Below are 26,314 nucleotides of genomic sequence, written 5' to 3' on the forward strand. Positions count from 1 at the left end.
CGAGCCCGGAAGCGGCCGCTACGGAGAGCCGCCCGGGGCGGGAGCCGTGGGGGGAAAGTAACGGAGGCGGGGGAGCCCCAGCGCTGCTCCGAACCGCGGCCGCAGCCCTCCGGCTCCCGGTGCCAAGGGCCGCTGTCCCCGGGCGGCGCGGCGGGAGGCCCGGCCCGGCCCGGCCCGGCGGGTGGTGCCTGCGGGCCGCCCGCCGTCACGTGCCGGGGGCCGGGCGGGCGTCGGGGGCGCGTGGCGGCCCAACGGGCTCGGCGTGGCGGCGGCCGCCCAGACGGGCGCTCGGTAGGGAACGGGCGGTTCGCCTGGCTCCTGCCGGCAGCTGCCTCCTCTTTGGGGCTTTGGGTTTGTTTTCATGAATACGGGATTCGGCCTCTTCCGGCCCACGTCAGTTCAGCGGCAGCGCGGAAAACCTTAAAGGTGTGCTGTCTCTGGGTAACACTGCTCTGTAAAGTCTTGTTACACACGTACACAGGTGTATGTAAAGAAAGAATTATGCTGAGCACCTGCTGGCAATGCTATGGAATATTGTGTTTGTTAAACACCCGTGAGAAAACGTTAAGTGTTTTGCATTGGGTGGAAGCAAAGACCTCACGCTACTTTAAATAGGCTCTTCGGGAATAGATACAGAAAAAGCTTTTCAGGATATTAAGTCACCCATATGTTTGATAGTAGAAATGCGCTAGCATGCCATTTTAAATAGATACTGTGATTATTCTTGCAGAAAAGTTAAAAACGTGCAACCGATACTTTAGGAAATGGAAGATACATCGGACAGTTGCTTTGGAGTTGTTACAGTGGAAGGGTCAGGTGCAGAGCAGCCATCTGCATCCTCAGAAAGAAGAGCAGTCGGAGAGGCCAAGAACGTGGACCCAGCAGAGAAGCCTCTGCTTTCAGAAGCTACAGGCACTGCACAGTCAGAGGAGGGCTGCGAGCAGCAGTCTTCTCTGGAGCAGTCAGCTCTGAAGGAACAGGAGCAGTCAAGTTTAGCACGGTGGCAATTACCCAGCGAAGGACTAGGCAACCAAGAAGTGATTGGAAATAACGAGCAAGATGTATTTGAGCCAGATGCCCCATTCAGTGCATCATCTGAGAGCACATCTCCTGTTACCAATGAGAATTATTTTACTTCACGTGAATTAAGAAATTCAGAAAGGGAAGAACAAACATCTAAAAACTCAGTACTATCAGAGAATACAGCAAGTGGGACAGTAACAGGTAAAGAAGTTACTAAGATGTTGTACATTAAGGCTTTAAAGAGATTTTTTTTTTTTTTCTTCAACTTGATTATGGCTTCTTGCACCCCCCACACCCTCATTCTGTTCATGTTTGCTGGTTTTTGGTCTTGAAGTGGCTTTTTAAATTCTCATATAAAACATGCTTGAAAAGCTGAGGAATGTATTCTTTATCTCAAGTTGCAGTAGCAATTTACAGACTAACATGGCATTTTATAGTGATCTTCGTTTCCACAAACGTGCGTGAGTATGTACATGTGCTTTGTACGTGCATTTGAAAAACAGCAGTGCATAATTCACATGAGTACATGGGCTACTACCAGTTAGATTAGAACATAGCTATCACCTTACTATTTTATGTCTCTTAGATTCCCCTGTAACTTACTTGCCACTCTTCCATTATGCATGCCTTTTTCCTGCAGTCCCTGAAACACTCCATCATTTCCTGCACTTGATCCTCTCCATTCTGGGTGTCCTGTGTTCCTTCCTCTTCCCAGCTCAGTGCTCTGTTTTCTTAGGTCTTCAGGGCAGAAGGTAGCACATCCCATTCAGCAGGTGAGCACGGTGAGTGACCCTTTGGAGCATGGATCTGCTGACGGCTTTCCTCTTGGCTGGGCTGCATTCAGGTGCTCTCATTCTGAGTAGCTGGCGATCGCTTCCTAGGAAGGGCACTGTACCAAAGCCAGACAGACTCTTATCTCTAAATCAAAAGGAACTAATTTCTGGAGCTTCGAGTTAAGTAGATCTGGTTCAGAATGTAGTCTTTGAATAAACCCCACGTCATGTATTTTGTGAAAGACAACAGTGATTCAGCTGTTGTATGCTTAGATCAGGTCTAAATTGGAGCAGGTTTAGGTAATATTTTTCAATAAAAGTTCACTGTATAAATGGGTAACTGATGTAAAATTATGCATTTGCAAATAAAACGTTTACTTACTGTAACTTTTTAAAAATTGTAGTGTGAATGACTTATGTGGTGACAATTTTACGTTGGATATCTCTTTAAAAAGTGTATGATAATACTGTTTTAGCTTTCAAGTAGACTGTCTTTAGAGCTCAAAAATCTATGATTGTTCTGTGTTGCAGTGTTTCAATAAAATCATCTCAGGGTAAACTTGAGTTATTTTATTTATTTGTTTTGAGAATCATAGAATCATAGAATTATAGGATGGTTTAGGTTGGAAGGGACCTTAAAGATCATCTAGTTCCAAGATGAATTAGGAATTAATTTTGGTTTTATTTTTAGGAAGCATGATTGAGGATGATGAAGCTCTTAGGAGGACTAGGGCTAACTTTGATGAAACTATCCAGTCTGAGAAGTTATGTCTTGATCAGGAACATTTTCCTGGGAAAGCAGTTCAACAGGATTACCACATGCCTGATGTCATAACTGTCAGAGTACAAACAGGTAAATGCTGTTTTAAAATGTGTATCAATATATATAATTGTGCTCTAATCTCAATCTGTTAATAAAAGAAACAATATTTCTATCTTGGAACTTCCATTTTAACAGATTCTGATTCATTCCAAGATGTAGTTGTAAAACTTGAAAGACCTACCTATCATAAACCATTTCTGGGTGGATTTAAGAACAGGATAACAGGAGTGGAATTTCATAATGCAGGATCACAAACGATACCCAAAAAACGACCTGACAAAGGAATTCAGTTATTTTGTAGGGGAACACAGGTAATGGCTTTGTAGTGTCTTTTTAGAATGTAGTTTTTGCCAAACAGAATAGAATGTTGATACGATTATTTCCAATAGGAAATAGGAGGAGGTAGATGAGAACTAAGTGTGCAATTGGAAGTGTTTAGTGGGTGAATATCGTTAGTCTTTTGATTTTTTTTGTTATAAATAGCTAATTTTGCCACTTACTGTAATAAGGAAAAAAAATCTCTGTATATTTTGTTATAATCTGACATGCGTTTTTTTCCCCAGACGGTTTTTGAAAAAAATAAGCTACAACAAACAAAAAATACAACATCAACACAGATGACTAAAATTGGCCTGTATGTGTCAAACATGACTGACAAACTCATAAGTCCTGGGAAGTATGTTACAGCAGAAGAATTCCATAAACGTAGACTTGAAGCAGTAAGTCCTCATCTGTTTGAAACTGTATCTGTTAAGCAAAGTATTATGAAGGTTATTGGAATATTTAATGAGTGTTCAGGGTGTTCAAAGAGTGACTATAACAGTCAACTGCAAAATGTCTGCTTAATCTTCACCTTTTGTAATCTTTCAGATATGGGGGAAGCATGTGTCTGCTTATTTATGATATTGGTGTTTTTAATGACATTGGAGACCTTGTGGTTTCTTAAATATTAAGAATTGTGATTTTACTGGTTTCTGTCTTAGTGACATCTAAGTTTCCATATAGAGCCTTATGGATTAAAATAGGCTTGTCCGTATGGCATTCTTATTATCTCTCTAGAAGGACAAAGCTACAGACTAGATATAAGGAAGAAATTTTTTATGCTGAGGGTGGTAGAACACTGGCACGGGTTGCCCAGAGAGGTGGTAGGTGCCCCATCCCTGGAAACATTCAAGGTCAGGTTGGAGAGGGCTCTGAGCAACCTGATCTAGTGAAAGATGTCCCTGCTTGTTGCAGGGGCTTGGACTAGGTGACCCTTAAAGGTCCTTTCCACCCAAACTATTCTATGATTTTGTGATTCTACATGCTTAATGTATGGCTTCCAATGGACAGAGTATTGGGTTAGGATTTAAGAGACCTGCATTCAGCTTATGGTTGTTGTGGTTTTCGCCTTTGTTTATTTGTTTTAACAGACCTGACAGGTTACCTTTGGCATACTGTTCTGTTTTGGATTGTGTTCAAGTTCCTGCTTTGACATTAAGGTAGATCCTGGCTGTTCAAACACATCCAATGGGCCTGTGGAGTTTTTTGGTGCACTGAGTCGCCTCATGCAGGCAATTCTGATGACAGATTCTGTTTAGTCATCATGCAGAGGAGGCCATTTAGGCATTCCAAATTGCTTTTTGAAAACCATGTATTCAGTGACTGCACGCCTAACTTAAGTATACCCAACATCATGTTAGGCAGGGCACTGCTTTGTAAATGGTCGAGTTATTAATTTGATTGCTTAAAATAGACAGTCTGAATCTAACTAAATTGAGAAACAGTTGGTTCCCCAGGTGTCCAAGTAGGATAATTGTATTGACATGGTTGGCAAGACGCTTTGAAATCTTCTGGGTAGAAGTTTTCTGCAAGAACTTCTTATTTGGATAGTATCAGCTGACAGCAATAAGCATATTGTAGAAGTGGAACCCAAACAGGTAGCCATTTCCTCAGGACTGCCAGTATGTTTTACTCTGATCATTACTGCCGCTTACTGAAATCTGTAATGTATCTGTAGGTAATCTATAATGCACGGTAGAGAAACGTAAGTTTGGTGTTGGTTCAAACTGATGGATTCACACAGTGCACTGTAGTTCCATACTGAAATACTAGCTGAAGACATATTCAAGAGAAATGTTAGGTTAAGATACATCTAGAGACAGTATAACTGTATTAGTGTGGTTTTGTGTTTGATAGCCTTCAATGCTGAACAATGCTAATTAGCTCATGGTATTGACCTAGCTAAACTGCTTGTGGTGCAAGTGCTAACTCAGCTGGCAGAAGCTCAGGCTTGTGTGTTGTGCTCCCTTAGCTTAGTATGGACATTTCCCTAGTCTTTAATGGCCACAGCTTTGGAAGGTGGATTTTTTAACTTTTTTTTTTTTTTTTTAAAGTTCTGTTATAACAGCATTGGTAATTTCACTTTCATTATTTGCTTACCAATAAAGTGCAGTTGATTCTGTGTGTATGCGTGTTGATTTTTGTACTTAGTAATTTAAAAGAAATTTTGCAAATATAGTGTCTAGATTGGGAATTTAGACACATATAAATGGATAGTAAATGAGGACTTTTGCCCACAAAGCTGAAGAGGAAGGAATAAAAAAAACCCAATACGTGACAAAAGGCATTTTTTAAGGCGGAATTTGAAAAATAGATTTTGTAATTGCAGTTTATACTTGATTATTTGAACCTAGTTTCTCCACTGTACTCATTGATTAAACTCCTGCAGTTACCTAAATAAGTAAGCATACTATTGTTTAGACTAATAGTACATGACTGTTTTTGTAACATTTAAATTAGTTTGAGTACAAGACAAATCTTATAAAATGTAGTTAAGTAGCTAGAAAAAATAACAGTTAAGAAAAAAATATTATGCTGTATTGTTTTAAATTCATGATTCTTTGGTATTGTGTCCATATAGGTAATAGTATTACAGACGTATTTCCGTCGGTGGCATGCTATAAATGTTGTACAGAATCTGAGGGAAAGAAAGAGGTTAAGGCTGGCATGGGAGGCACAAGAAGAGTTACGGAGAAAAAAAGAGAAAGAAGAAAAACTGAGAAAGGAGCATGAACGAAGACTGAACCCTAAAACAAATGACGACTTTGAGCTGCTGTACCATGCTTTAGAATGTAAGTTTTTTCTTAAAGGGATACTCTTAAATCAGCAAAAGAGTACACACAGTTTGTTTAAAACAAACTCTTCTGGTTTTGACAGATTTCTATAGAGACTTACTTGATTTTTTTGACTTACAGTGGAGTTTCTTTCATTTTGAAATAATTATTTGACTTTCATATATTTCTAGAAGCAGAAAAGGCCTTGACACTGTGCAAGCACTGTTTAGCAGTAACTAAAACATCCCTATGTTATCAACACTGTTTCCAGCACCGATCCAAAACATAGCCCCATACTAGCTGCTAAGAAGAAAATTAACTCTATCCCAGCCAAAACCAGCACACCTTTTTAGGAAATATTCAGCTTGTAGAATAATACTATTTGGCAGTTTTGTTTGTTTCGTTGGTTTTTTTCATTAATCTCTGAAGTTAAGGTCAGCTAGAGGAATGGGAACTGTTGTTTTTGGATCAGAGTTACTTTAATCTTTTTACTTTACATTTAGGATGCTGAAAATATTACCGTGAAGAAATTACTATAAGATCCATCATTCATCATTTAATAGACATTTTTTATAATGGATTAAATTTTTACCCAGAATTTTACAATATATGACTGAAGTTGTTCCTTTTGTCTTAGTCTTCTTCTCCTTGTGCTGTTTCTCCTTTCTAATTTATTCTATGTTTCACAAAACTGTGTGGTCAAAATGTTAAAACTCTGTTAGGAGTCCTACAGGGCATCCTGAAAGACTTTCTTTTCCTGTTGGAATGGATGGTGTCTAATATGGGCAAGCACCTCTAAACTTTCCTGGAAAAATAAGGTGAATGCTGCAGGTAATTGACATAACTTACAGGAGAATAATGTTGCAAATGTAACAAAAAACCTAGCTTATGTCCTTTTGGAAAAGAAAAAAAAATAGAAAGCAGTGGACTTGTACCAGCATATAATGAAACTGCAAGAGTTCTTTTTAAAATGTCTCCTTCTAAGCAAGATGCTTGCATTGTGACTTGTAACAACTCATATGTTATCTAAGACTACAGTGTTTGCTTATGGTTTAAGTCTTCGGCAGTTAGGACATTACCGTCCCTATAGCAGAACTGGCCTAGTGGATTACCTGCTTCGTTACAAAGCCACCTGACCTACCTTAAGCCGTCCTAGCTATTTCTTCTGTGGTAAACTGAGCATAAATTTGGTGGCTTGTGTTATTCATAGAGCTTAGGGTCATGATTCAAGAATTCCCAGGTTATACACTAATCTTTTAATACTTTGTGTGACATTGAACAAATCGCTTTGAGTCTATAAATGACTTACAAATATTGTTGTTTGTGACAAATGTAAAAATTATTACTGTTCTTAAACTTTAGAATTTTGGGAATGGTGTCTTCATGAGATTTGTGGTTTGTTAGGGGTAGTTTCTCCTGCTGCCCTTTTTCTTCATAGTTAGCTTTTCTCTTCACAAGAATCAAACCCTTTTAAAGGTGTGTCTGACTAGGTAATTAAAAGCCAAGGTACTCAAATAATCATTTTTTTTTCCTCTCCACTTATGGCAAGTGCTACTATTTGGTATCTGATTTCCTGCAATATTTTGTTTAAAAAACTGCTTCCTAGCTAATGTGCTATCAAATGTATGATCCGCTTTTTTTTTTTAAAGTGTGATGAGTCTTATTTGCAACAGAAACAACAAAGCTGAGTTAAAGTTGTGAATGAGTGTTGATATTCCCAGTTTTTTTAGATTTAAAATTTATGTTTATATAAGTGTCTCTTTTGCTTAATTTAGTGTCATTGGACTTAGAAATAATAAACCTTTCGGCTTTGCATGTTGAGGAATTTAATATCTAGGCAACCTGAAAAAATACGTGCCACTTCAAAACTGGAACAGAACAAACTCCAGTATTTGAAATGTCTTTTTAACATTTTGCTAAAAATAGTGGTCTGGCATCAATCTTTTTGGTTTGTTTTTGTTTACCCATGTTGACTAGTTGCTTCTCTACATGGAGACTTGCGGTCATGCTCTTTATTTTAATAGAGCTTAGTGGTTCTAGGAAGTTGTTTTTTTTTTCTACCTGCATCTGAAACTACTTTTACATTCTTATAGTGTCAACAGTCTACACAAGCTAAATCATTGTGACAGTAATAGAATGAGACTATTGTCCTCTAGAGATCTGTGAAGGTTACTGCTGCTGATCACGACAGGGGGATACTATTACAGGGTCAGCCAGTACAAGCAATTCCTGTTGGTACAAAAACTTGCCTGTTGACTGTATGGTGCAAATAAGATGTATCTATATATGCAGTGTGTCTGCATATAGAGACATTGATTATTTATTTAAAAAGCATGAGCTACATTTCATTTTATAAAAACTGGAATCAAAATTATAATGAGTAAAATCTCTTTAGAACAGATAATCTAAGAGGAATGTTTTTAACTTGATTGAATCTATATAGTGAATCAGGAGGTGAGTATTGATGATAACTGAGAGCTTCTTCATTTTATGTAAGTATGAAGTTACTTACTGTATTTATTAGCTCTACCTTTGAAGTTGCTGCCCCCTTCAGGCATATAAAGCTTCATGTAAATTAATTCTGTACAGTGCTTTTGATTGCTGAAATGGCTTTATTTAAAAATATATCTTTGGATACTCAGAACTTGTCAGACAGCTGTCATATTAATACGAAAGCTTGGAGAGCCTTAAGAAAATGAATTGAAATATTTTAAAATGGAAAACATAAGGTATTGTAGATAAGCAAGCCACAGGCAGAAAATAAACCTTCCTTCTTTCCCTCCTTCTGCCTCTAATCTTACCTGATATGTGATGTTATAGGTTTTTTCAGTAAGTGTGCATCACTTATTGGCTTGTTTTCTTTATGTTGGGTTTTGCTTTTGCATAACTGTTCTGGAACAATAACAACACTTAGAGATACTATTCAGGAATGTTGAAGTGTTGGATCATATAACATTCCCTACAAAACTCCAGATGTATTTGAAATGGAACAGACTCATCAGAAAAGCCAAGAATTGTTACAATGTATGCAAAAGAAAATGCTATTCAGTAAACACAGTTTGATTTTACTAACAGATTTCTGTAAGGGCATATGGTCTGTGTATCAGCACTTACAGTAAAAAAAATGAGTACTACTAAGTAAACCATGAGAGAGACATACGTATGTACATCTGTATGTTTCTGTCGTTAAGTAGTCTAACTTACAAGTGCAGCAGGTACCTGTGGTTTGGTGATTTGTTTCTAAAGAGTCAGAAGGCCAGATTCTTATTCTTACACAGCGTGTACTGGTTCACGTGCTGAGGTCATTATTATCTTGTGGTTTGCATACCACTTCCACTGTTCTGATGTAGAAGAGGAAAGGGAGAGTAAAGCAATGACTGTCTAATTATTAATGTGCATCCATCTGCCTTAGATGGCAAAAGATGATACCACTCAAATACCCAGTGTAAGACCTGGAGTGCTAAATGTGACTGTCAGTCAAGTTTTAGCTCAGTTTTGGAGGACTTCAAGCTTCTTTATGTTTTACTCATTTATGCAGGGAGAAGCAGTAATGTTCTCAGCACTGAGTACTAGTGGTACCACAGTAAGATGCTGTCCTTAATTTGTTGAGAAGATCTCCATGGTTTCTTTTCTTGTGACTTTGATGAGCAATTGTTTAAAAATTTCCTATTGCTCATACCTTTTGGAGCTGTTTGAGCCTCAAACAGTTATTTTAGATGCAAAATTGTGAAGAAATGATTTCATCACATGTTTCCACAGGAGCTAAATTCTTTTTCTCACATAGAGTTCCATTTTATCCTAACCCATCTTTGAGTTTGGAATTGATGTATGCACACTTACTCTCACAGAACATCTGTATAATTTACATTCATTCCTGGGCCATTTTGCATGTATTGAAAATATGCGTAACAATCAGTTCCCTAACATAGAAACTGGCTTTTAATGAATATTGAAAATTAATTATGTTATTTCTTAAATATGAAAGTCAAAGTTTAACTGGAAAACATCTTGTAAAAAATACACAAAATATTTGTATCTGTAGTATGGAGGCAGGAGGAGACCGAACGGATTAACAGGACTCTTACTGGAGCTGAAAGAAAGGCAGCATTTTGTGGTCTTCTGGAACAAGAGGCACAGCTGATTGCTTCCGTTGGGAGACACAAACTAAATGCAGATGAAGAGAATCAACAAAGAGCAATACTGCACTTTCTGCATAAGGTCAGTGATGTAATTTTAGGCTGAACAGAAAGAATACCAAAGTATGGGAACAGAAAAGACATCTGCAAACTACCTGCCAAAAGTAACTTTTATAGCTTTAACAGTTAATCACATGAATGATAATGTTATAAATATCCAAATTATCTAGTTGTTTGTGTCAATACAACTCAGTAAATTTCTATTTCCAAGCTGAGAATTTCCTAGCTCTGTCACCGATTGAAGGACTAACAGTGCATCATTAAGACTGTTAACTAACTGTGTCTATGGTAAATCTTAGGTGTGTATATATAATATAAAAAAATAGCACTGAGTGGATTAATTTTGTATTATGTAACTATTCTGCATAAAGAACATGATTCTGATGGCACTGTTAACAGCATTAAAGGCTCAAATTCTAACAATTCAGAATGGTTAATTTGAGGTTATAAAGCATCAGGATATTGCATATCATTCTATATTTTGTATGGTGCATTACAGTGATGTACGAATTCATGCATGAAACTATGCTCTTTCCTAATCTGTTTTTGAAACTTTAAAAATCTACCTATTAGCTTCTTTTTCAAAAATACTCAGTTTCACTAATCAACACTAATGACTAAGTGATTTTCCCTCTGGTATGTTCTGTTCATTATTCTCTAGTGAAAAGTTTGCTGTTGCATTTAAACTTAAATGCAAACATCTAAGCAAGTATTTGCAAAATTAAACTTTAAGCCTGCAGAATAGATTAATTGATTTTTTTCTTTTCTTTTTTTTTTTTTTTTCTTCTCTCAGAAACATTCCTTCAGGAACTAGATTTATCATTTCTTTTCCCCATTGAGCACAGGCCTCTGGTCATCATATGTCTGTCTTTAAAGAAAGCATTTATTCTGTTTTCGTGTACAGGACAGAAACACAGAAGAGCTTTAACTGAATCTTATATGGAACTCGGTTATTAATTCCTAGTTTCAGTTGTGTTAGAACTTTAACTTGAGATTTTATTCTTGTATAATCTTGGGGATGGAATTTTATACAACGTACTTCAGGCTTTCATCTATAAAACAAAGATGAGAATTCATTCATACACAAAGATGATTTAGAATGGCATTAGATTCAATGGTACCTTAATGTAAAATACAAAAAAAAAGCCCTTTTTAGGTAGATGTCCCAGCAATCCATCCCCTCAGAAAAAACATATTTTATTTTCTGGCTCTTTTCATAGTATGTGACATAATTATGAAAAGAAATACTGCAATGGAAATAGTTTGGGTTTTTTTAATTATCTTTTTTTTTTTTTTTTGACTTTTTAGTGCTCAAAACTAAAAATGGCAGTTTTGTCCAAAAGAGACTTTTTTTCATGCTTTTTATTACTTACTGATAAAATCTATTACCTTTATTCATTATGAACAAATCACTTATCTGAAAAGTTGGTGGAACTGTTACCAAGTTTATTGCTGTGATGTGATTGTATTCTCTGTTACTGCTTTCAAGAGTGCAAAAACCCAGAAAACTAAATATTTAGGAATGATATCAAAACCTTGAATCATTTCTATGTTAAATGTTTGCTTCTACTATTTACAATCTATTCTGTTATCTTCTCAGAAAAAGAAGCCTTGAACAGTTGAAGCAAATCTATTTCTCTCTTAACTGAGTCTCTATTTTTCCTTTAAAGATTGCTTTCCAATGTCCTACCGTAGATAGATTACTTCCAGTATATATTCTCACAAGTTGTACAGTTTTCTTACATCTAGGAATCAGAAGCAAAATGTTCTTCAGTACCAGAATTCTTAGTGACAATTGATGTTTGGGGATTCAGGAGACACATGAAAGACAAGAGATGCCCTCTCTTTCCAAACAGTGGACATGTTTCTGAAGCACTTACTACTAATTTATTTATTCATTTTTAAAATGTAGAAATTATGTTTTTCATTGAAGAGCCTGGTTTTTTTTTAATTTGAAAATCTAGTGAGCTTGTGAACTACTGCAACTTTTTCTTTTCATGTTCTTTTATCATGTCAGCTGTAGGGTTTTGAGTGTTGTTCTAAACTGTTGACATGGATAGCAGCCTAACTCAGAGGTAAAGAAAGTAACAATTTCTGCATTTCTTAAAAAATAAAATTATTTTGGAAATCTCAAAATTAAATGGATGGTTTGTTATGACTGTAACAGTGCAATTTAAACACTTCAAACAGTAGTATGAAATTTATTGTTGGAGTGCTAGATTATAGATTACTCAGTTATTTGTTGAACTTTGAGCTGATAATGTTAATCTGGACACTTGCCAGTTAAAGTTGAAATAACACCTTTCACATCTGAAGACTGCAGGCATTTCACTTTGCTGCAGTAGCCAATGTGATATGAAACTTGCTTCTCCATGGAAACCTTCATTCCCTTTGCTACTTTAAGAATGTACCCCCTCATGCATGTGTGCTTTTACAGTGGTTGCTGCTGGTTATGTGTGCACTACATTCTAGGGTGTTCTTTTTTACACTGAGCTCATTCTTCTTCATCATGTGTATTTTGAAGAGGAAGTACTTGATTAAGCTTTTATAGAGCAATCATATTTTCTTAAAGGAATTTGTGTAAATATGAACTATCACTCAGTTCATATCTTTCATGCTTTGTTCTATTTCTGCACCCATCCTATGGATTTTTTTTTTTTTTTTCCTTACCTTTTTCTCTCTGTGTCTGTGGTGGTGTGTTTCTTTCCTCAGGTGCTTTTTTCTGCTTTCATGCATTGGCAGCAGAGTGCAGTTACAGTAGTCTTGCTCTCTGAAGTCATACAGATAACAGGTTTATTGTAAATTCTGCAGCACTGCCAGCAGACTAAAAGGCAAGACAAAGCTGGCAAAAAAAAGTTTTAGTTTTCTCGCATCAATCTTGAATACATGAAAATAGTCTTGAAATCCAAGAGCTTGTGGTTCTTTCTGAAACACTGGAAATCTTCATATTGATGAGACCTCTGTTTTTTGGTTGGGTTTTTTGTTGGTTTTTTTTTTTTAGTAAAAAGCTGCATAATTTCTTTCTTTTAAAATTATTTTATTTTATATAATACCCAGTTATGATGAGGTAGTAAGAAAAACTGCAGAAGTTACAGATATGATGCCTTGCTTTGAATAATTTAGATGTTTCCATAATATAGTTGTTCTGTGTTAAGGGTCATTTGCAGAGTGGCATACCAAGACTGCTAATTCATATATGGGTTGTTGCAAATTTATCAGAAAAACCTATTTTTTATAACCATTTCCTAGGGTAAACTCTGCCCATTGACTCTCCCTAGCATAAGCAAATGACCTTTCTGTCTTAGTGATTTCATTGAAGAGAATCAAATGTAGGTACTGCATTAACTATTCTGCGGAAACCAGTGATTTTTGCCAGCCTACTATACAAAGGAGTTACAGCATGATATAGCTTCTAAGTTGGTGGGGGTTTTTTTGTTGTTTGCTCAGTTTGGGGTTTTGTTGTTTGTTTGTTTGGTTTTTGTTTTTTTTTTTTAGAATTTCTAGGGCTATACAAAGATAGTGAAACAAAGTGATGAAGTTACAGTAGAATCCTCCCTTTTTATGACAGAGAAAATCGCCTCTTTCTAGTTTTGCAGAAGTTCAGAGATTTCACTAAGGAATTAAGAGTTTTATTTTTTTGCTAATGTCTGGTTTTGCTATTGCATTTCTTAATCAGGTTTGGCTCTGAATTGTGACCTCTGATTAACAATGCCTCCTTTAATTAGAGTTCCACCTGCACTGATATTGTAATTAAATGTCAGTTATTCAGCGTTAAATCCTTTTTTCAATTATTTTCTTTCTTTTTCTTACCTAACCTTATAATTTTTTTATTTAAAAGTGAGGAAAGCTGTATTTTGATTGTGGTGGTGACTAATCATCTCTGTTCTAACTGTCTAATATTCATGGTATTTTTATGACTTATCACCATAGCAAGCCTGTATATTTGGTCAAAATAATGATTATGTCAATGCTGGGGTCATATCCAGAAAACTACTAGGCTTGTGAATGCTGTATGGAGTGTTGCTGTACTTAACTTGCACTGAGACTTAAAAGTGAGGTTCACAAGTGTTTGTGAACTCTCAAGTTCCAAATACAGTGAAAGAGAATAATTAATACACAGAATGAGGTTCCAAATAGCTGTCCCAATTAAGGAAAGGGAGTGGAGTTAGGTAACGGTGGGGAGAGGGGTTTGAATACTATCTTCCTACTGGATTTAAATACCTACCTCCCTATGTAACAGCGAGGTCTGCAACCAAAACCAGTGCTCTTGGAAGAGGAGAATGGTTGGACTTTTCAAATTGAGTGGGACAGCTGACACCATGTAACTTCTCGCTGTCTACAGAAGTTAAAGATGTGCAAAGAGACAACTGAAGTAGTAGGCATATGGTATGTGGTTGTTAGCAAACAAAAAGCTAGGTCAAGTATCCGATAAGCTGTAGACTCATACTTTGCCTTAGTCAGCTTTAACAAAGTCTATGCCTTCTATCCATCTGTATAGCTGGCATAAATAGAACAGTACCCTGGAGATGTTTTGTACTGCAGTAGTCTCCGAGACCTTAAATTTGCAATCTATACACAGTCAACAGTCCCATTGATTTTTACTGATAGTTTAGAGGGATTTATGACTGCAAGACGAGATACAGAGCAAATGTATTCTAACAGCACTGTCAGTAAATTTGCTTTAAAGAAGTAGAGCATATCCCTGTAGGAGAATATTATTTACTTTTAATATACTGTAAGTAAAAATTTTTATGACCTGCAACTTTAAACAAAGTGTGTAATTGAATACTTGCTCTGGTGGAAAAGGTACTGTATAAATATCGACAATAGAATTAGCCTTTTGTATTAGTCAAGCATTAATGTTAAGTCCCTATTTGCTCTGGTGAAACTTGATGTAACATAATGCACTTGTTCAGCTGGTGATCAGATTATAATAGCTCAGAGTTATACAAATTGTTTCTGAAGTGTGCACAACCTAAGAGATGGAAAGCATATGATGGAAAAGTCACTGAAATGGATACACAGTACACCCTCCGTGCCAGAGAACTATTTGAAATCTACTGCAGCATTAGCATGAATGACATCCCAAAAGATGAGAGGATAGACGTGCTCTTAACACTCAGACGTACAGTGAAGGTATGTTTTATTTTTCTATTTATGTTTAGCTTGAAGCTGCACTTCCCAAAGATACAGTCACTTAATTATGTTGACACATAAGCAATGCTGCTTCTGGCAGACAGGTGCCAGGATGATCAGCTGGCAGCAAGAGAAAGCCTAGTGTGCCACCTGGCATGAGAGTGTAATTTACATTCTAGATAGACTCTATATTCATATTTCACTTTGTGATGTGCACATTTTTCTTCAAGTTGTGTTAGAATTTCAGCCCCATGGTTTTAGACTTTTTTTGTTTATTAATAGATAATACAATTTTAGTACAAAGTTTAGCTTAATATTTATAACAACTTGATGAAAACCATGGCAGAGATGTAAGTGGATACTACCATATTGTCTTCCTCAGTTCTTTGGAATGTCTGTTTAGAACCTTACCTCTCTGTTGGTTTGGATTACCAGTTTTGTGGGTGGCAAATACTGATTTTTTTTTTTTTTTTTTTCCTTCTTTTTCCTTTGCCCCTCACTCCCCACCCCCACTGCTGCTGTCAGTGTTCCCAGTGAATTAGAAGCTGGTTGCATTTCTTTTAGTCTTTCATATTTGTTTTATTTATTTATTTATTAATGTACAAAAAGACTAATACAAGTTTCAAGGTACTTTCAGGATGATGCTGTTGGCATCAGACTAGAATAGAATGCTGCTTCCTGTTTGCTGTTTGCTTTAGTAGTACCAGAATTTGATCTAAAGCCAGTATAGCATTGGGAGCACTGCTGGCTTATGAACTCCTGCCCATCTTAATACATGTCAATATTGCTATAGTGAACAAATTCTAGAATTTCTGTAAATTAGCACTCTATTTTAGGTGAGAAAACATTGAACTCATTCACCTCTTATCTCTCTCTGGAGAATCTCCTGCTAAGCATTTGAAATATTGAAATGACTAATTTACAAGCATACTCATAAAGTCCTTCATGCCTTTTGCGTAGTGGGTTTTTTGTTTGGGTTTTTTTGTGTTTTTTTGGTTTTGTTTTTTTTTTAACTATCTACTGTGTATATACATTACACCTCCTATCATATAGCCAAAGGAAGCTTCTTAGGGAGGTATTTCTTGAGGCTTTTGGAGACTGAAAATCTTGCATGTGTTGTGTGTCTCTGCTTAGCGGGGCTTTTGGAGACTGAAAATCTTGCATGTGTTGTGTGTCTCTGCTTAGCATTTTTTTAATGCCTCCAGGTTTACAGTTCCTCACAGCTCTGGTATGTATACAGGCCCCTTAAAGCAGAATCTGTAAGCATCCTCAGTTTTATAGTTCTTTACATTAGTTTTCTTGGAGGTTGTTTTCCTAAGACACTAAGGGGTTCTTCTATGAACATGTTCTTAAGTGAACATACAGAGAGGTATGAATGATGATTGGCATAGGATCCATAGTTTGCTTTCATATCTGCGTTAGAATTATTTTCTTTGTTTGCTTCCTTATTGTTGTGGAGTTTGTTTTCCTTTTTCTTTGTGTTTTCTTTCAGGAACATGAATGTAAATTAACACAGGAAATAGTGGAATTAATTGACAGGGAAGTTGATCTTATGTCGAGGGAGGTGAAAGAATGCAACTTAGAAGGACTGAGGAAAAGAATTTGTACATTATTTCTTCAGTATATTAAAACTCCAAAGTTTAACCCTGAAGTTGCTAGGATACTTAAGGTATTATTCCTATTTTGCAGTCTGACATAGCGGCCATTGAAATAAGGATGGTGGAGAAGGGGAATGGAAAACAATGAAAGCTTTTTTATTTTACATTTTGCTGTAGAATTGCTGGAGGAGTTCCTCAAGAAGTAAAATGTAGCAAGTACGCAGGCTTCACACAAATAAGCTTATATATTCATATAGGAAACGTGGGGCATAGACATGGATGTAAGAACCTGACAAGTGGCTGGTAGCACCAGAGCGCCCAGGAACGCTATGTACGAAATAAAAAATCTGCGAATTATGAATAGTAGATCTTATGGGATGGTAACAGTAAAATGTAATAGCAAATGGGGAACCAACAGGAAGAGAAATTATCTTTTTTTCCACTGGACAAGGGGCAGCATCCCATGCATCCAGAAAGGAAAAACATTGCCATGTGATGTCTAAGGAGCTTGCACCTAAGCAAGAGCTGTTATGAGCTTCTGTTGTACAACCAGTTGCTACTTCATGAGAAGAAGATACATCTAGGAAGTGGAGAAAGTGGTAGATGCCTCTAAAGTTGTGTGATTGTTTTTCTTTTCTGACCACAGATTACAACTAAAAACATGATTCACTGTCATGTGTTGCTGCTTTAGGCAGCAACATGTATATTCTGCATCTGTCAGAACAGGATTCCTATTACAGTGGTTGATGGTATCTCAGGAGTAGAGAATCTGTCAGTAAATGTTGGTCAGATTTAGAACCAGCTAACAGTTATTTTACACTAGGTTAATGAACAGGGTTACCTAAATGTTTCATAGCAGAGACTGGAGGTGGGAGATCTTTGTCTTCTGTAGCTTTTGGTTAACTGTACCTCGAGTTGAAGGATGAATTGCACCTATATTTGTATTTGAATCTTGTAACCTTCTGTAGACCATAAAAAAGATGGCAGTTCATCAACAGACAAAGTGACCAAATCCTCAGGGTACTTTCAAAAAAGGCAGGTGACCGCAATAAGTAGCTGGATTATCAGACTGCTCAAACCACCCAATTACAGACTTGGGCCCTCTGCACAGACTACATTATATTCTTTCCAGAACCCATGAAGCAGTATGAGGATGAGGAGGTCATTAGCAAGTTTAGTTTATTATTTTCCCCTATATTGTTTTTTGGGCATGTGGCTCTGATGATTTTATATTCTTATGCGAAAATATTAATATGCCCATAATCTCAGGGTTTTATCTTTGACATAAAGGGTAGATTCTATATGGAAAATTAAATGCAGAAGAATTAGTTTGTTTTCTCTGTGTTTGTCATCTTTCCAGAATGGCTGACCATCTGCATACATAGAAGTGCCAGCAAGAGCACTGGAGCATAATGTCTAGTATCGTCATATAGCTTAAGAATGAATTGACTGATTTATATAACTGATTTTGACAAGTACAGTAAGAAAGTACAATGGCTTTTGGTCTTCTATTGAAAAAAACCAAAAACCCTATTGCATATATTAAAATAAAAATTACTAGCTTTTACATATTAGAGTACTTGCATGAATGTACATAAAACGTATTCCGACAGAGTTAGGGTGACACACAAGTAATACAAAGATACTTTGTGGTAAATTAACTTTTTTTTTAAATCTTTTAGGTTCCACCAGATCCCTTAAAGCTTTATAAAAATGTTAACTTCTGTCATAGTTGCGGAAATCACTTACCAGCTACTGAGTTTTCTGTTCCTGCTAATTCCCGCACCATTGGCAGATGTCGCTTGTGTTGCAAGCTTGATAATGAGGCTCGGCGACGAGAAGGATTCTTGAAGTACAAACTTATACTAGAAAATCTCAGAAAGTCTGAAGCTGATTATCAGGATGATGCTAAAATTGTTTTCTTAGTTCAGGTACTGTCTGAAAGAGCATCGCTAACAATGGAAACCAGTGGCTTTGGCTATAATTTTTCTTTTATTATGTGTATGTCATTGACAGGTTGAGCAATAAATAGGCTAAAAACTACAAAAACTTCTTCCTATGGTACAGGATGTTCCATACCGTAATGAAGAAGCACTTAAGCTCGTGACATAAAGCTGTACTTTCAAAAGTGGTTACAAGCTATACGTTAAAAGAAGGCAGAAGTCTAGCTGACAGGTCGAAGAATCAGATAATCCAAATTCTTCTTCTGGTTCTGCTACAGCCGTCCTGTTGCTTAAAGATACTAGCATCATCTGTAAAGTAACAATAATGTTTTTGTGACTATAATATTGTTCAAAATATAATGCTACTAAAACATTTTAAGCCCCATTATTTGGACTGTTTTAGTAATACAACTAAATTGTTTTGTATTCTCAGAAGGAAAAAAATGAAGGAGCTAAGGTTTTGACATTTCTGTTCTACGTCAGTAGAATATCTGTATAGTTGGAAATTTTAGTGTTTTGCATTTATTAGGAGAGAGATTCACTAAATATTTTAATTTTAATAACTAAATTTTTTACCATCATCTGTAATCTTCTGCAATATTACTAAGTAGCTAATGTTTCTTAATAATCATTAGTAGAACAACTCAGTTCAAAGAACTTCTTCCCTCTGTCTTCACCAAATTCTCTCTTTTAGTTGTTATTACTTATTTTGTCAACAAAAGAATTTGACATCAAATATTCACTGGGAAAGTTTTAAATCTGAGGTAACTGCAAAGTGTTATCTATTGAAAATATTGAACAGCCGAGATTTATTTGAACTTTCTGAGATTTAGTAATAAAAATCTCTACAGCATCAACATTAATAGAATAGTTTTTGAACTGTATTTTCAGTATGTCTGAAACAACAACCAAGCAAACAAAAGCCAGTCATCAGCATCCCACTGCTACCAAAACAAGCCATGCTGTGGTTTAGCACTTTGCCAATAGCTGCTGCCAAAAGGAAGACTGGGATTCTTTAATTATCATACCTGTGTTAAGAAATATTATCGAAGAGCTTGGATTTTGTAGATGTTGTTCATCCATATTGGTTTTCACTTAAGCTGAAAAGTTTTTTGTTTGTGTCTAACTTAGTTTATCTTAATATGCAAACATCCTCCAAAATCTTTTGGACCTCTCTCACCTCACATCACTTGTGGTGGCTGGTGGCCATTGATGCACTGACACATGACTGCTGCTTAACTGCTGACACCAAAAGCTCTCATTTGCCATTCTGTTTGTAGTTGTACCACTGCAACATCTCTAGATATTGTGTCATTTTCATCCAAATTAACTTCTTTTCTTTAGAGTTGTAAATATCTGAACAGAAGAGGTTTGTATCTTAAATCACTAATTTCCTTGGGTTTTTTCCTAACATTTCCTTAAATTATTAAATTTTTTCTGAGCTACTTGCTTGTATTCCCTTCCCCTCCCAACAACCGCCTGTCCCCTTCTGCACTTAAATCTAGAAAACAGCTCTAAGGCATCTAGAAATGACTTGGGCGCAACCAAAAGTCTTTTGGAGCAGCTATGACAGCTTCATTCATTGCCCAGTGCAGTACCATTACTGGCTCTGATTGTATTGTCTGTGGACAGATGCAAGACTTTTGTGATAAGATAAAAGATTTTTCTTCAGATCTCTTGCATACTGATTCTGTGTTTGGATTGATCACCTATGTGAATGCTGCTAAGGTTTAAAAGGCAAAAAGCAGTTGGTGACAGTTATGGTAGCTCCAGTAAGTTCTGCTTACTGCAGCTAAAGACCTTTTTCATATCAAAATGAACTAGTTCAGCAAATATGTCAAGTCCTGAGGCTGCCTTTTATTCTTTCAGAGGGTTTAACTATGCCATGCTCCTTAGAATCAATGGTACATACAATGGCTTTGATTTTCCTTGATAAGCAACATCCCAATGGCAATGTCGTATTCATTTGAAGTTACAAATACACTTAACTCCTTTATCGTTTTGCTGCCTACCCTTGTTTTCCAATCTTACCTGCTGAGCATTCAGTGATACTTGCTCCCAACCTGTCAGATGAGAGTACTTGAAGGCCATTTTTGTTTCTTTTGAGCACAGAACAAATGGTGGGTGGGGAGCATAATTTGAAACTAATTAACTGTAAAATTTCACAGCAAAATGCATGCCTACCTTTAGAAAGTGCAGAAGTCTCTTAAATCAAACTCTTCCCCATAACCTGAGAGGTTTTAACATAGTACAAGATTTTGCCTATTTTTCAGGCACGAAAAAAATTGTAATCCAGGAAAAAGGAAGAGTCAAATTATGGATCTGTTTTACATGGATCCTTATATGCCTCAGTATAGATTTTTGCAAGTTCTGGTAACTTTTGAGATGTATAGCTTAGCACAAATATAGTAGTACTTGCTAATATGTCTGCCTGGAAGTTTCAGGCTTCTAAGAAGAAGATACAGAAGTTATTTGAAATTTTGTGAAAAGGAGGAAATACTGAAAACAGAAGCTAATTAGTGAAACCTAATAAAGGAGGTCCTGTAGGACCAGATTTAAGACCAGACGTAGGACCAGTTCTATGTTCTTGGAATCAGTAGGCACAGTTATTTTTACCAGTCGGGGTTCTAAGCCCAGCTTTTATCTTACATTTTCCCTGGCAAGAATTTACATGGGCTCCTGGATTTTGGAAATAAGATAAATGAGAATACATGAGGCTACATTTCACTAAAGCACTGTGTTGGTATAGTTTCATTCATCCTTTATCAGGAATTTAATAAGTAACATGTAAACACCATTATTTAATTAATTAAGCCAAGATTTCTTTTTAGGGGATGAGTCTTCTTCAAATGGCTAGCTTGGAGGAAAACCTATTTAAAAGTCTGTTGTTTACAGACTCCTGTAGATAAAAATCTTGTAATAATTTTCCGTGACTAATACAGAGAAGAATTAATGGAGAGTGACAGAAAAACTTGCCAGAGTCCAGTGGTAACTGCTGTCCCAATTATTTTTTTTTCTTTCATTCAAGGGCTGTGTTTATCAAGATTTAGTAGTGATTTCAGATGGCTAGTAATAAATTAAACAAATTAAGATTGACATAAATTAACCTTAGATATACATTAGAAGTACATTTAAAGGCCTTTCTGTAGTAGAGAACCTTTACAAACAGACCTTCTATTATTTTTTGTTAATATTGTAGCATAGCTACCTGATCTTATAATCTCATTTGGTACAATAAGCAACTCTATCATGAGCACAATAAACTCTCCATTTGTCAACAGCAGAGTGAGGGGAAGAAAGCAAAGCAGGCAGTGATTTGGGGTCTGTCACAGGTGGGACTTTTTCTTGTCCTAATTTCCCACATTTTCTAGGCCAGATTATTCTGATTGTATGTAAACTTTAAGTAATTTAGTAGTGTAATAACTCATTTATCAAATAACATTAATTCTGAATCCAAGAATGAAATGGGGATGTCATCTCAGTAATGACAGAGGTGGATTATTATTATTAACCAAAAAGGTCTGAACAGGCTTAAGCATTCTATATGAGAAAAGACATGAGATTTAAGAAGCTTTATAAGAGCAGTTAAGCAATCAGGATGTCAACAGAAGGTATGAATTTCCATTGGCAGAGACAATCAAAGTAAGAATATAATATTTTAGAGATGATACAAGAAAAATGCAGTCAATAATTGCCACACCATGCTAAAGGAAGATGTGTATGTCTAGATGTTTTTTTAACAAAGTGATTATATGACCTATGCACAGAAAAATTTTTTACTCAAAGCTTTGTTTGGATTCTTATACGGTTACAATGTTTTTGTTGTAAAATGAAACGTGCTTCTTCCTGCTTAACTCTGTTTTCTGTTTCAGCATCAAGATCTGCAGTATATGATAGAGATCATATGGGGCTGTCAGTCAGCTCTCAGTGCGTGCAGTGACCTCTATGATTTGGTTATGGTCAGATGGGATAAGCAGCATGAGTGGTCTCCGTGGAACACTATTCTCCTCACTAAAGATGAGGCAGTTGCACATCTTAAGCTGTGTAACCTTCAGAAGGTAAAATTTGATGGCCTTGATTTTTTGCAATATTTATGTTCTGTTTTAATAGAATCCTGTGACTACTGATGTTTGGCCAAATTTAGTCCTTACGCTCATCCATGTTTAAATTGGCCCATTGTGACTATTTAAACGATTGCATCTGTACTATTAAATAAACCAGGCATTACTCCAGAGGGCAGCTGGCACGTACAACTCGGATCCATGTACCTGAACTCTGTCTTGCCCTGATTCTCCCTCCCGAAATGCAAGCAGCTGAGTGGCCTCATCCATGCTGCCACCTGACACCAGTGCCATGCCTATGCTCTTCCCTCAGCTGAGATCAGACAAGAGGTGGCCTGGATGAAAAACATACTAAAGACTAACCGTAAATACTATGACAATTGTGTGCCTGTGCTCTTGTACGTGCTTTGGCCTCATTAGTTTCTGGCCTTATAATTTTCTCATCAAATAACAGAATGGCTCATTGCCTAGAACTTAACCATTTGTCATAATAAAATTTGTCTCAATTTACTTTCTTACATAGATGTCATTTAAGTACCCCTGACAATGTAATCTTATAGTTTGCAAGTAAGCAATAAAAACATAATTGCTGTTCTGAGTTAAAAAACTTAAGAATTTGTTAAAGAAGTCATTGAAACTATTTTTACACCACTCCCCCCAAATTCTATATCTAAACATGGTAGTCTGGTAAATATCTCACTCCACTGGACATCATATGGTAGAATATTTAGTTTTCTAAGGCACAGGAGAGTCCTGCGAGCTGTGTTTGTCCCGTAATTAGTAATGGTTTATTAAGCCTTTCACCTCTAGGTTATTGATTTATGTAAGTAGTGATCTGAGGTCATTGTTGTGTAGTGTCCTTTTGTTCAGGGTGGTCTTAATTCAATTTCTAACACAGTATGTGTGCATCACAAATGCAAATTCAGCTGTAATGCATTGCCCTTCTTTTTGGAAGTCTTAAGAGTATGTGGTAACTAAACTGACAGAGCAAATGAATTGCTCCCTTAATGAAATATTTGCTTTGGGGACGAAATATATCAGTCAGGGAATTCTAAAGGTAAAGGAAATTCTGCCATCCATGCTATTTTTTGTGTTTGAGCCAAACTTGTGTCTTCAAGCAGACACATGTTTATGTGAGCATTAGCTTTAAAAGGTAAAATCAATTTCAAGCTGGAAATCCTTTTATTGACTTCTCTGTCTCTCTTTGAGTCAACAAGGCTGTTCAGGCAGTCTGAATCTAGTAATGCTCTCTGCATCCATAAATTTCTGTTACTAGCATTATGGCAGGCAAAGATTCTGATTATGCACTTATCTGGTTTAACTTCTGGATGTCACAGCCAAAGAGATGCCATTAACTTGATTAGGTCCAGAGCTTCAGTGGAGGTGGGTGTTAGGCTAGAAGAGCAACAGGTAAGGTATGCAAGCCTACATAAAAATCATAAGGTATTTTCACTTAGCTCTTGCTATAAAAATAGATGTGGACCAGCTATAGTGAGGCATCACCTTTCTCCACTGGTAATGGCCAAAGCTTTGTTTCAAAAAAAAAAAAAAAAAAAAAAAAAAAAAAAAAAAGTGTTTGAAATAAGGAAAATAAGGCAAAACTAGAATGTTGTAAGTTGAATCATTGTTTCTGATTCACTGAAATAAAAAAAGGCCTCTCAAGCACTTTCTTTAATAGCAATTATTCGTAACAATGACTATAGTGATAGCAAAGGGTTTTTTCAGCTAAATATTCTGGTTATTTATTGCATCATCTGAACTACTACTAATCACTAGAAGTTTAGGAAAATGTCACCGCTGAATGCAAAAGCTGACTAAAATGCTGCAAAATGCTTGCTTCCATCATTATTTGTAAATAATCACTCTGATTCATATTGAGGAAATTTCCTATACTCATCACCTTGCAAATGTTGATATTTAAGCATTGCCTTTTTTAATTTTCAAAGATAAGTACAAATGTTCTTACCTGAAAAGAAATAAGTTTTATCTTGAATGGATAAAAAAACGCTCAAAGTTTTTCTGTTTTTAAAAGGTGACTAATATTTCACAAGGAGTGGTTAGTAATTTTCACTATTGGGCCATAAGGTAGCAGTATAGAACTATAAAATATTTCATTATGTGTCAAATACAAATAAATTGTCTGTCTTAGTTTATTGAAGGGTCACTATTTATACTGCCTAAAATATGAAGCAACATGAAGATTGTTAGAAATTTTAATTTTAATTGTATTTTATGGTATTTGTATTTTTTTTTCCTTTCAGGCTTATGAAGCGGCATTTATTCACAGAATAAAACATAAGCATATCCGGGCAAGAAACTACTTTGCTCAGATTCCAGCGATGACATCATTTTTGCATAGGAGTGACAATCAGGCTAGTGCAAATGAATTTTTAATAGCTACACCTATTCCTACTGGTACAAAAACATAACTCTTAGGCGAAGTTAACTGAAGTTAACTGAATTATTGATTAATACAATTTCCTTGGTTTTAAAGAAATGTACCTTTTCATCAATATCTTAATTGTATTACGCGGATCAAAATAAACTTCTGAGGATAAAATAATTTGGTCTTGACCAGTCAATATAACTGCATTTCATGTTTTGTAACCTCATTATTTAAAAAGTAAAATGTTGATGAGCTTTGTAAATTCTAAATTTATAGAGCAATGACTGTCTTTCTGTGTATGCCTGTGTTGCTTGGAACATTCTGTCTGTAGTGTAATATTCCTGTTGGGGGAATTTAGCTAATTCTTTGTCACCTTTTAATTAGAAAAATAATACTACAAACACAGTATTAAATTTATTTCTCTCTTCTTAAGCATAAAAGACAGAAAAACCCTCAAACCCTAATTTCCTACAGAACAACAGAATTGATATGCCCTTCCAAATATAGCTGCTTTGCCTTGCAAACATTTGTGCAAAAGAATAACCTTACTTTTCATAGCTCATCTTGATGGTCATAGTGGAACTGCCAGCATGTAATTATTGTATCCAAGATCTTGAAATTATGGTAAATCAGACTTATAATTTGAAATACACAAAGCAGACTGTTTGGAACTTTTTTATTTTTTGAGGAGCTTGTGATATTTAAAGTAGAAGTCAATTCTCTCCGTAAACTTATTTAGTTATGTTTATGTTTGATTATAATTACAGAGAAAAATATGATATGGTGTACATTCAGTGAAGTCCTACAGAAAGTTGTGAAGTTCTGCTTGAAACCTCTATTCTAGATGTGTTTTTGACCCAGGACAAAACCATTTGCTCTGACAAATAAAACTGTCTAGGAAAAAGCAGTAGTATTTACAAACAGAAATGAGCATATATTTGGCAGCAAACAGCTGGAAACTGGATTGACAACCTCAACAGAACATGAACTGTAGAACCAGTACCTGACTGACCAGTGCATTCTAACATCACTCCATTGATTTTACCATTAAATTCAGTTTCTGGATTTTAGTTCAGTTCTGAACCAATTGTAGAATTGCAGCACATGAGCATTCCAGTTGACTTACTGCTTTCCATGATCTGAGCCTTAAGATAGGAATGGCTGCTAAGATTGGGCTTCTTCCAGAGTGATAAAAGGATTTTGGAAGAAAATTATGGGTTGAAAGGCAAGAAGGAAAACATGAATCATATGATACTCTTGATAGATTTGTCACCTTTCTT

The 26,314-nt window shown here is 36.1% G+C and overlaps 1 protein-coding gene across 7 annotated transcripts; it reads left to right on the forward strand.

Annotated features, from left to right (window-relative positions):
* The first annotated feature begins 229 nt into the window (after window positions 1-229).
* Window positions 230-25,684, forward strand: IQUB (IQ motif and ubiquitin domain containing). 7 transcript variants are annotated; one of them, XM_030016145.2, is made up of 12 exons: window positions 234-481; window positions 731-1,224; window positions 2,488-2,649; window positions 2,755-2,930; window positions 3,183-3,338; window positions 5,522-5,732; window positions 9,757-9,932; window positions 14,876-15,046; window positions 16,539-16,715; window positions 18,327-18,575; window positions 22,460-22,645; window positions 24,910-25,684. In XM_030016145.2, exons 2-12 carry the CDS (start codon window positions 765-767, stop codon window positions 25,075-25,077), a joined length of 2,292 nt encoding a protein of 763 aa, XP_029872005.1. In that variant the 5' UTR covers window positions 234-481; window positions 731-764; the 3' UTR covers window positions 25,078-25,684. The 7 variants fall into 7 exon arrangements, with proteins under 7 accessions (XP_040979187.1, XP_029872007.1, XP_029872005.1 ...); XM_030016146.2 differs by having other exon boundaries at window positions 234-426; XM_030016144.2 differs by having other exon boundaries at window positions 234-1,224.
* The last annotated feature ends 630 nt before the right edge of the window (window positions 25,685-26,314 follow it).

Source organism: Aquila chrysaetos, chromosome 5 (assembly GCF_900496995.4).
Source record: "Aquila chrysaetos chrysaetos chromosome 5, bAquChr1.4, whole genome shotgun sequence".
In the NCBI taxonomy this organism is placed as follows: Eukaryota; Metazoa; Chordata; class Aves; order Accipitriformes; family Accipitridae; genus Aquila; species Aquila chrysaetos.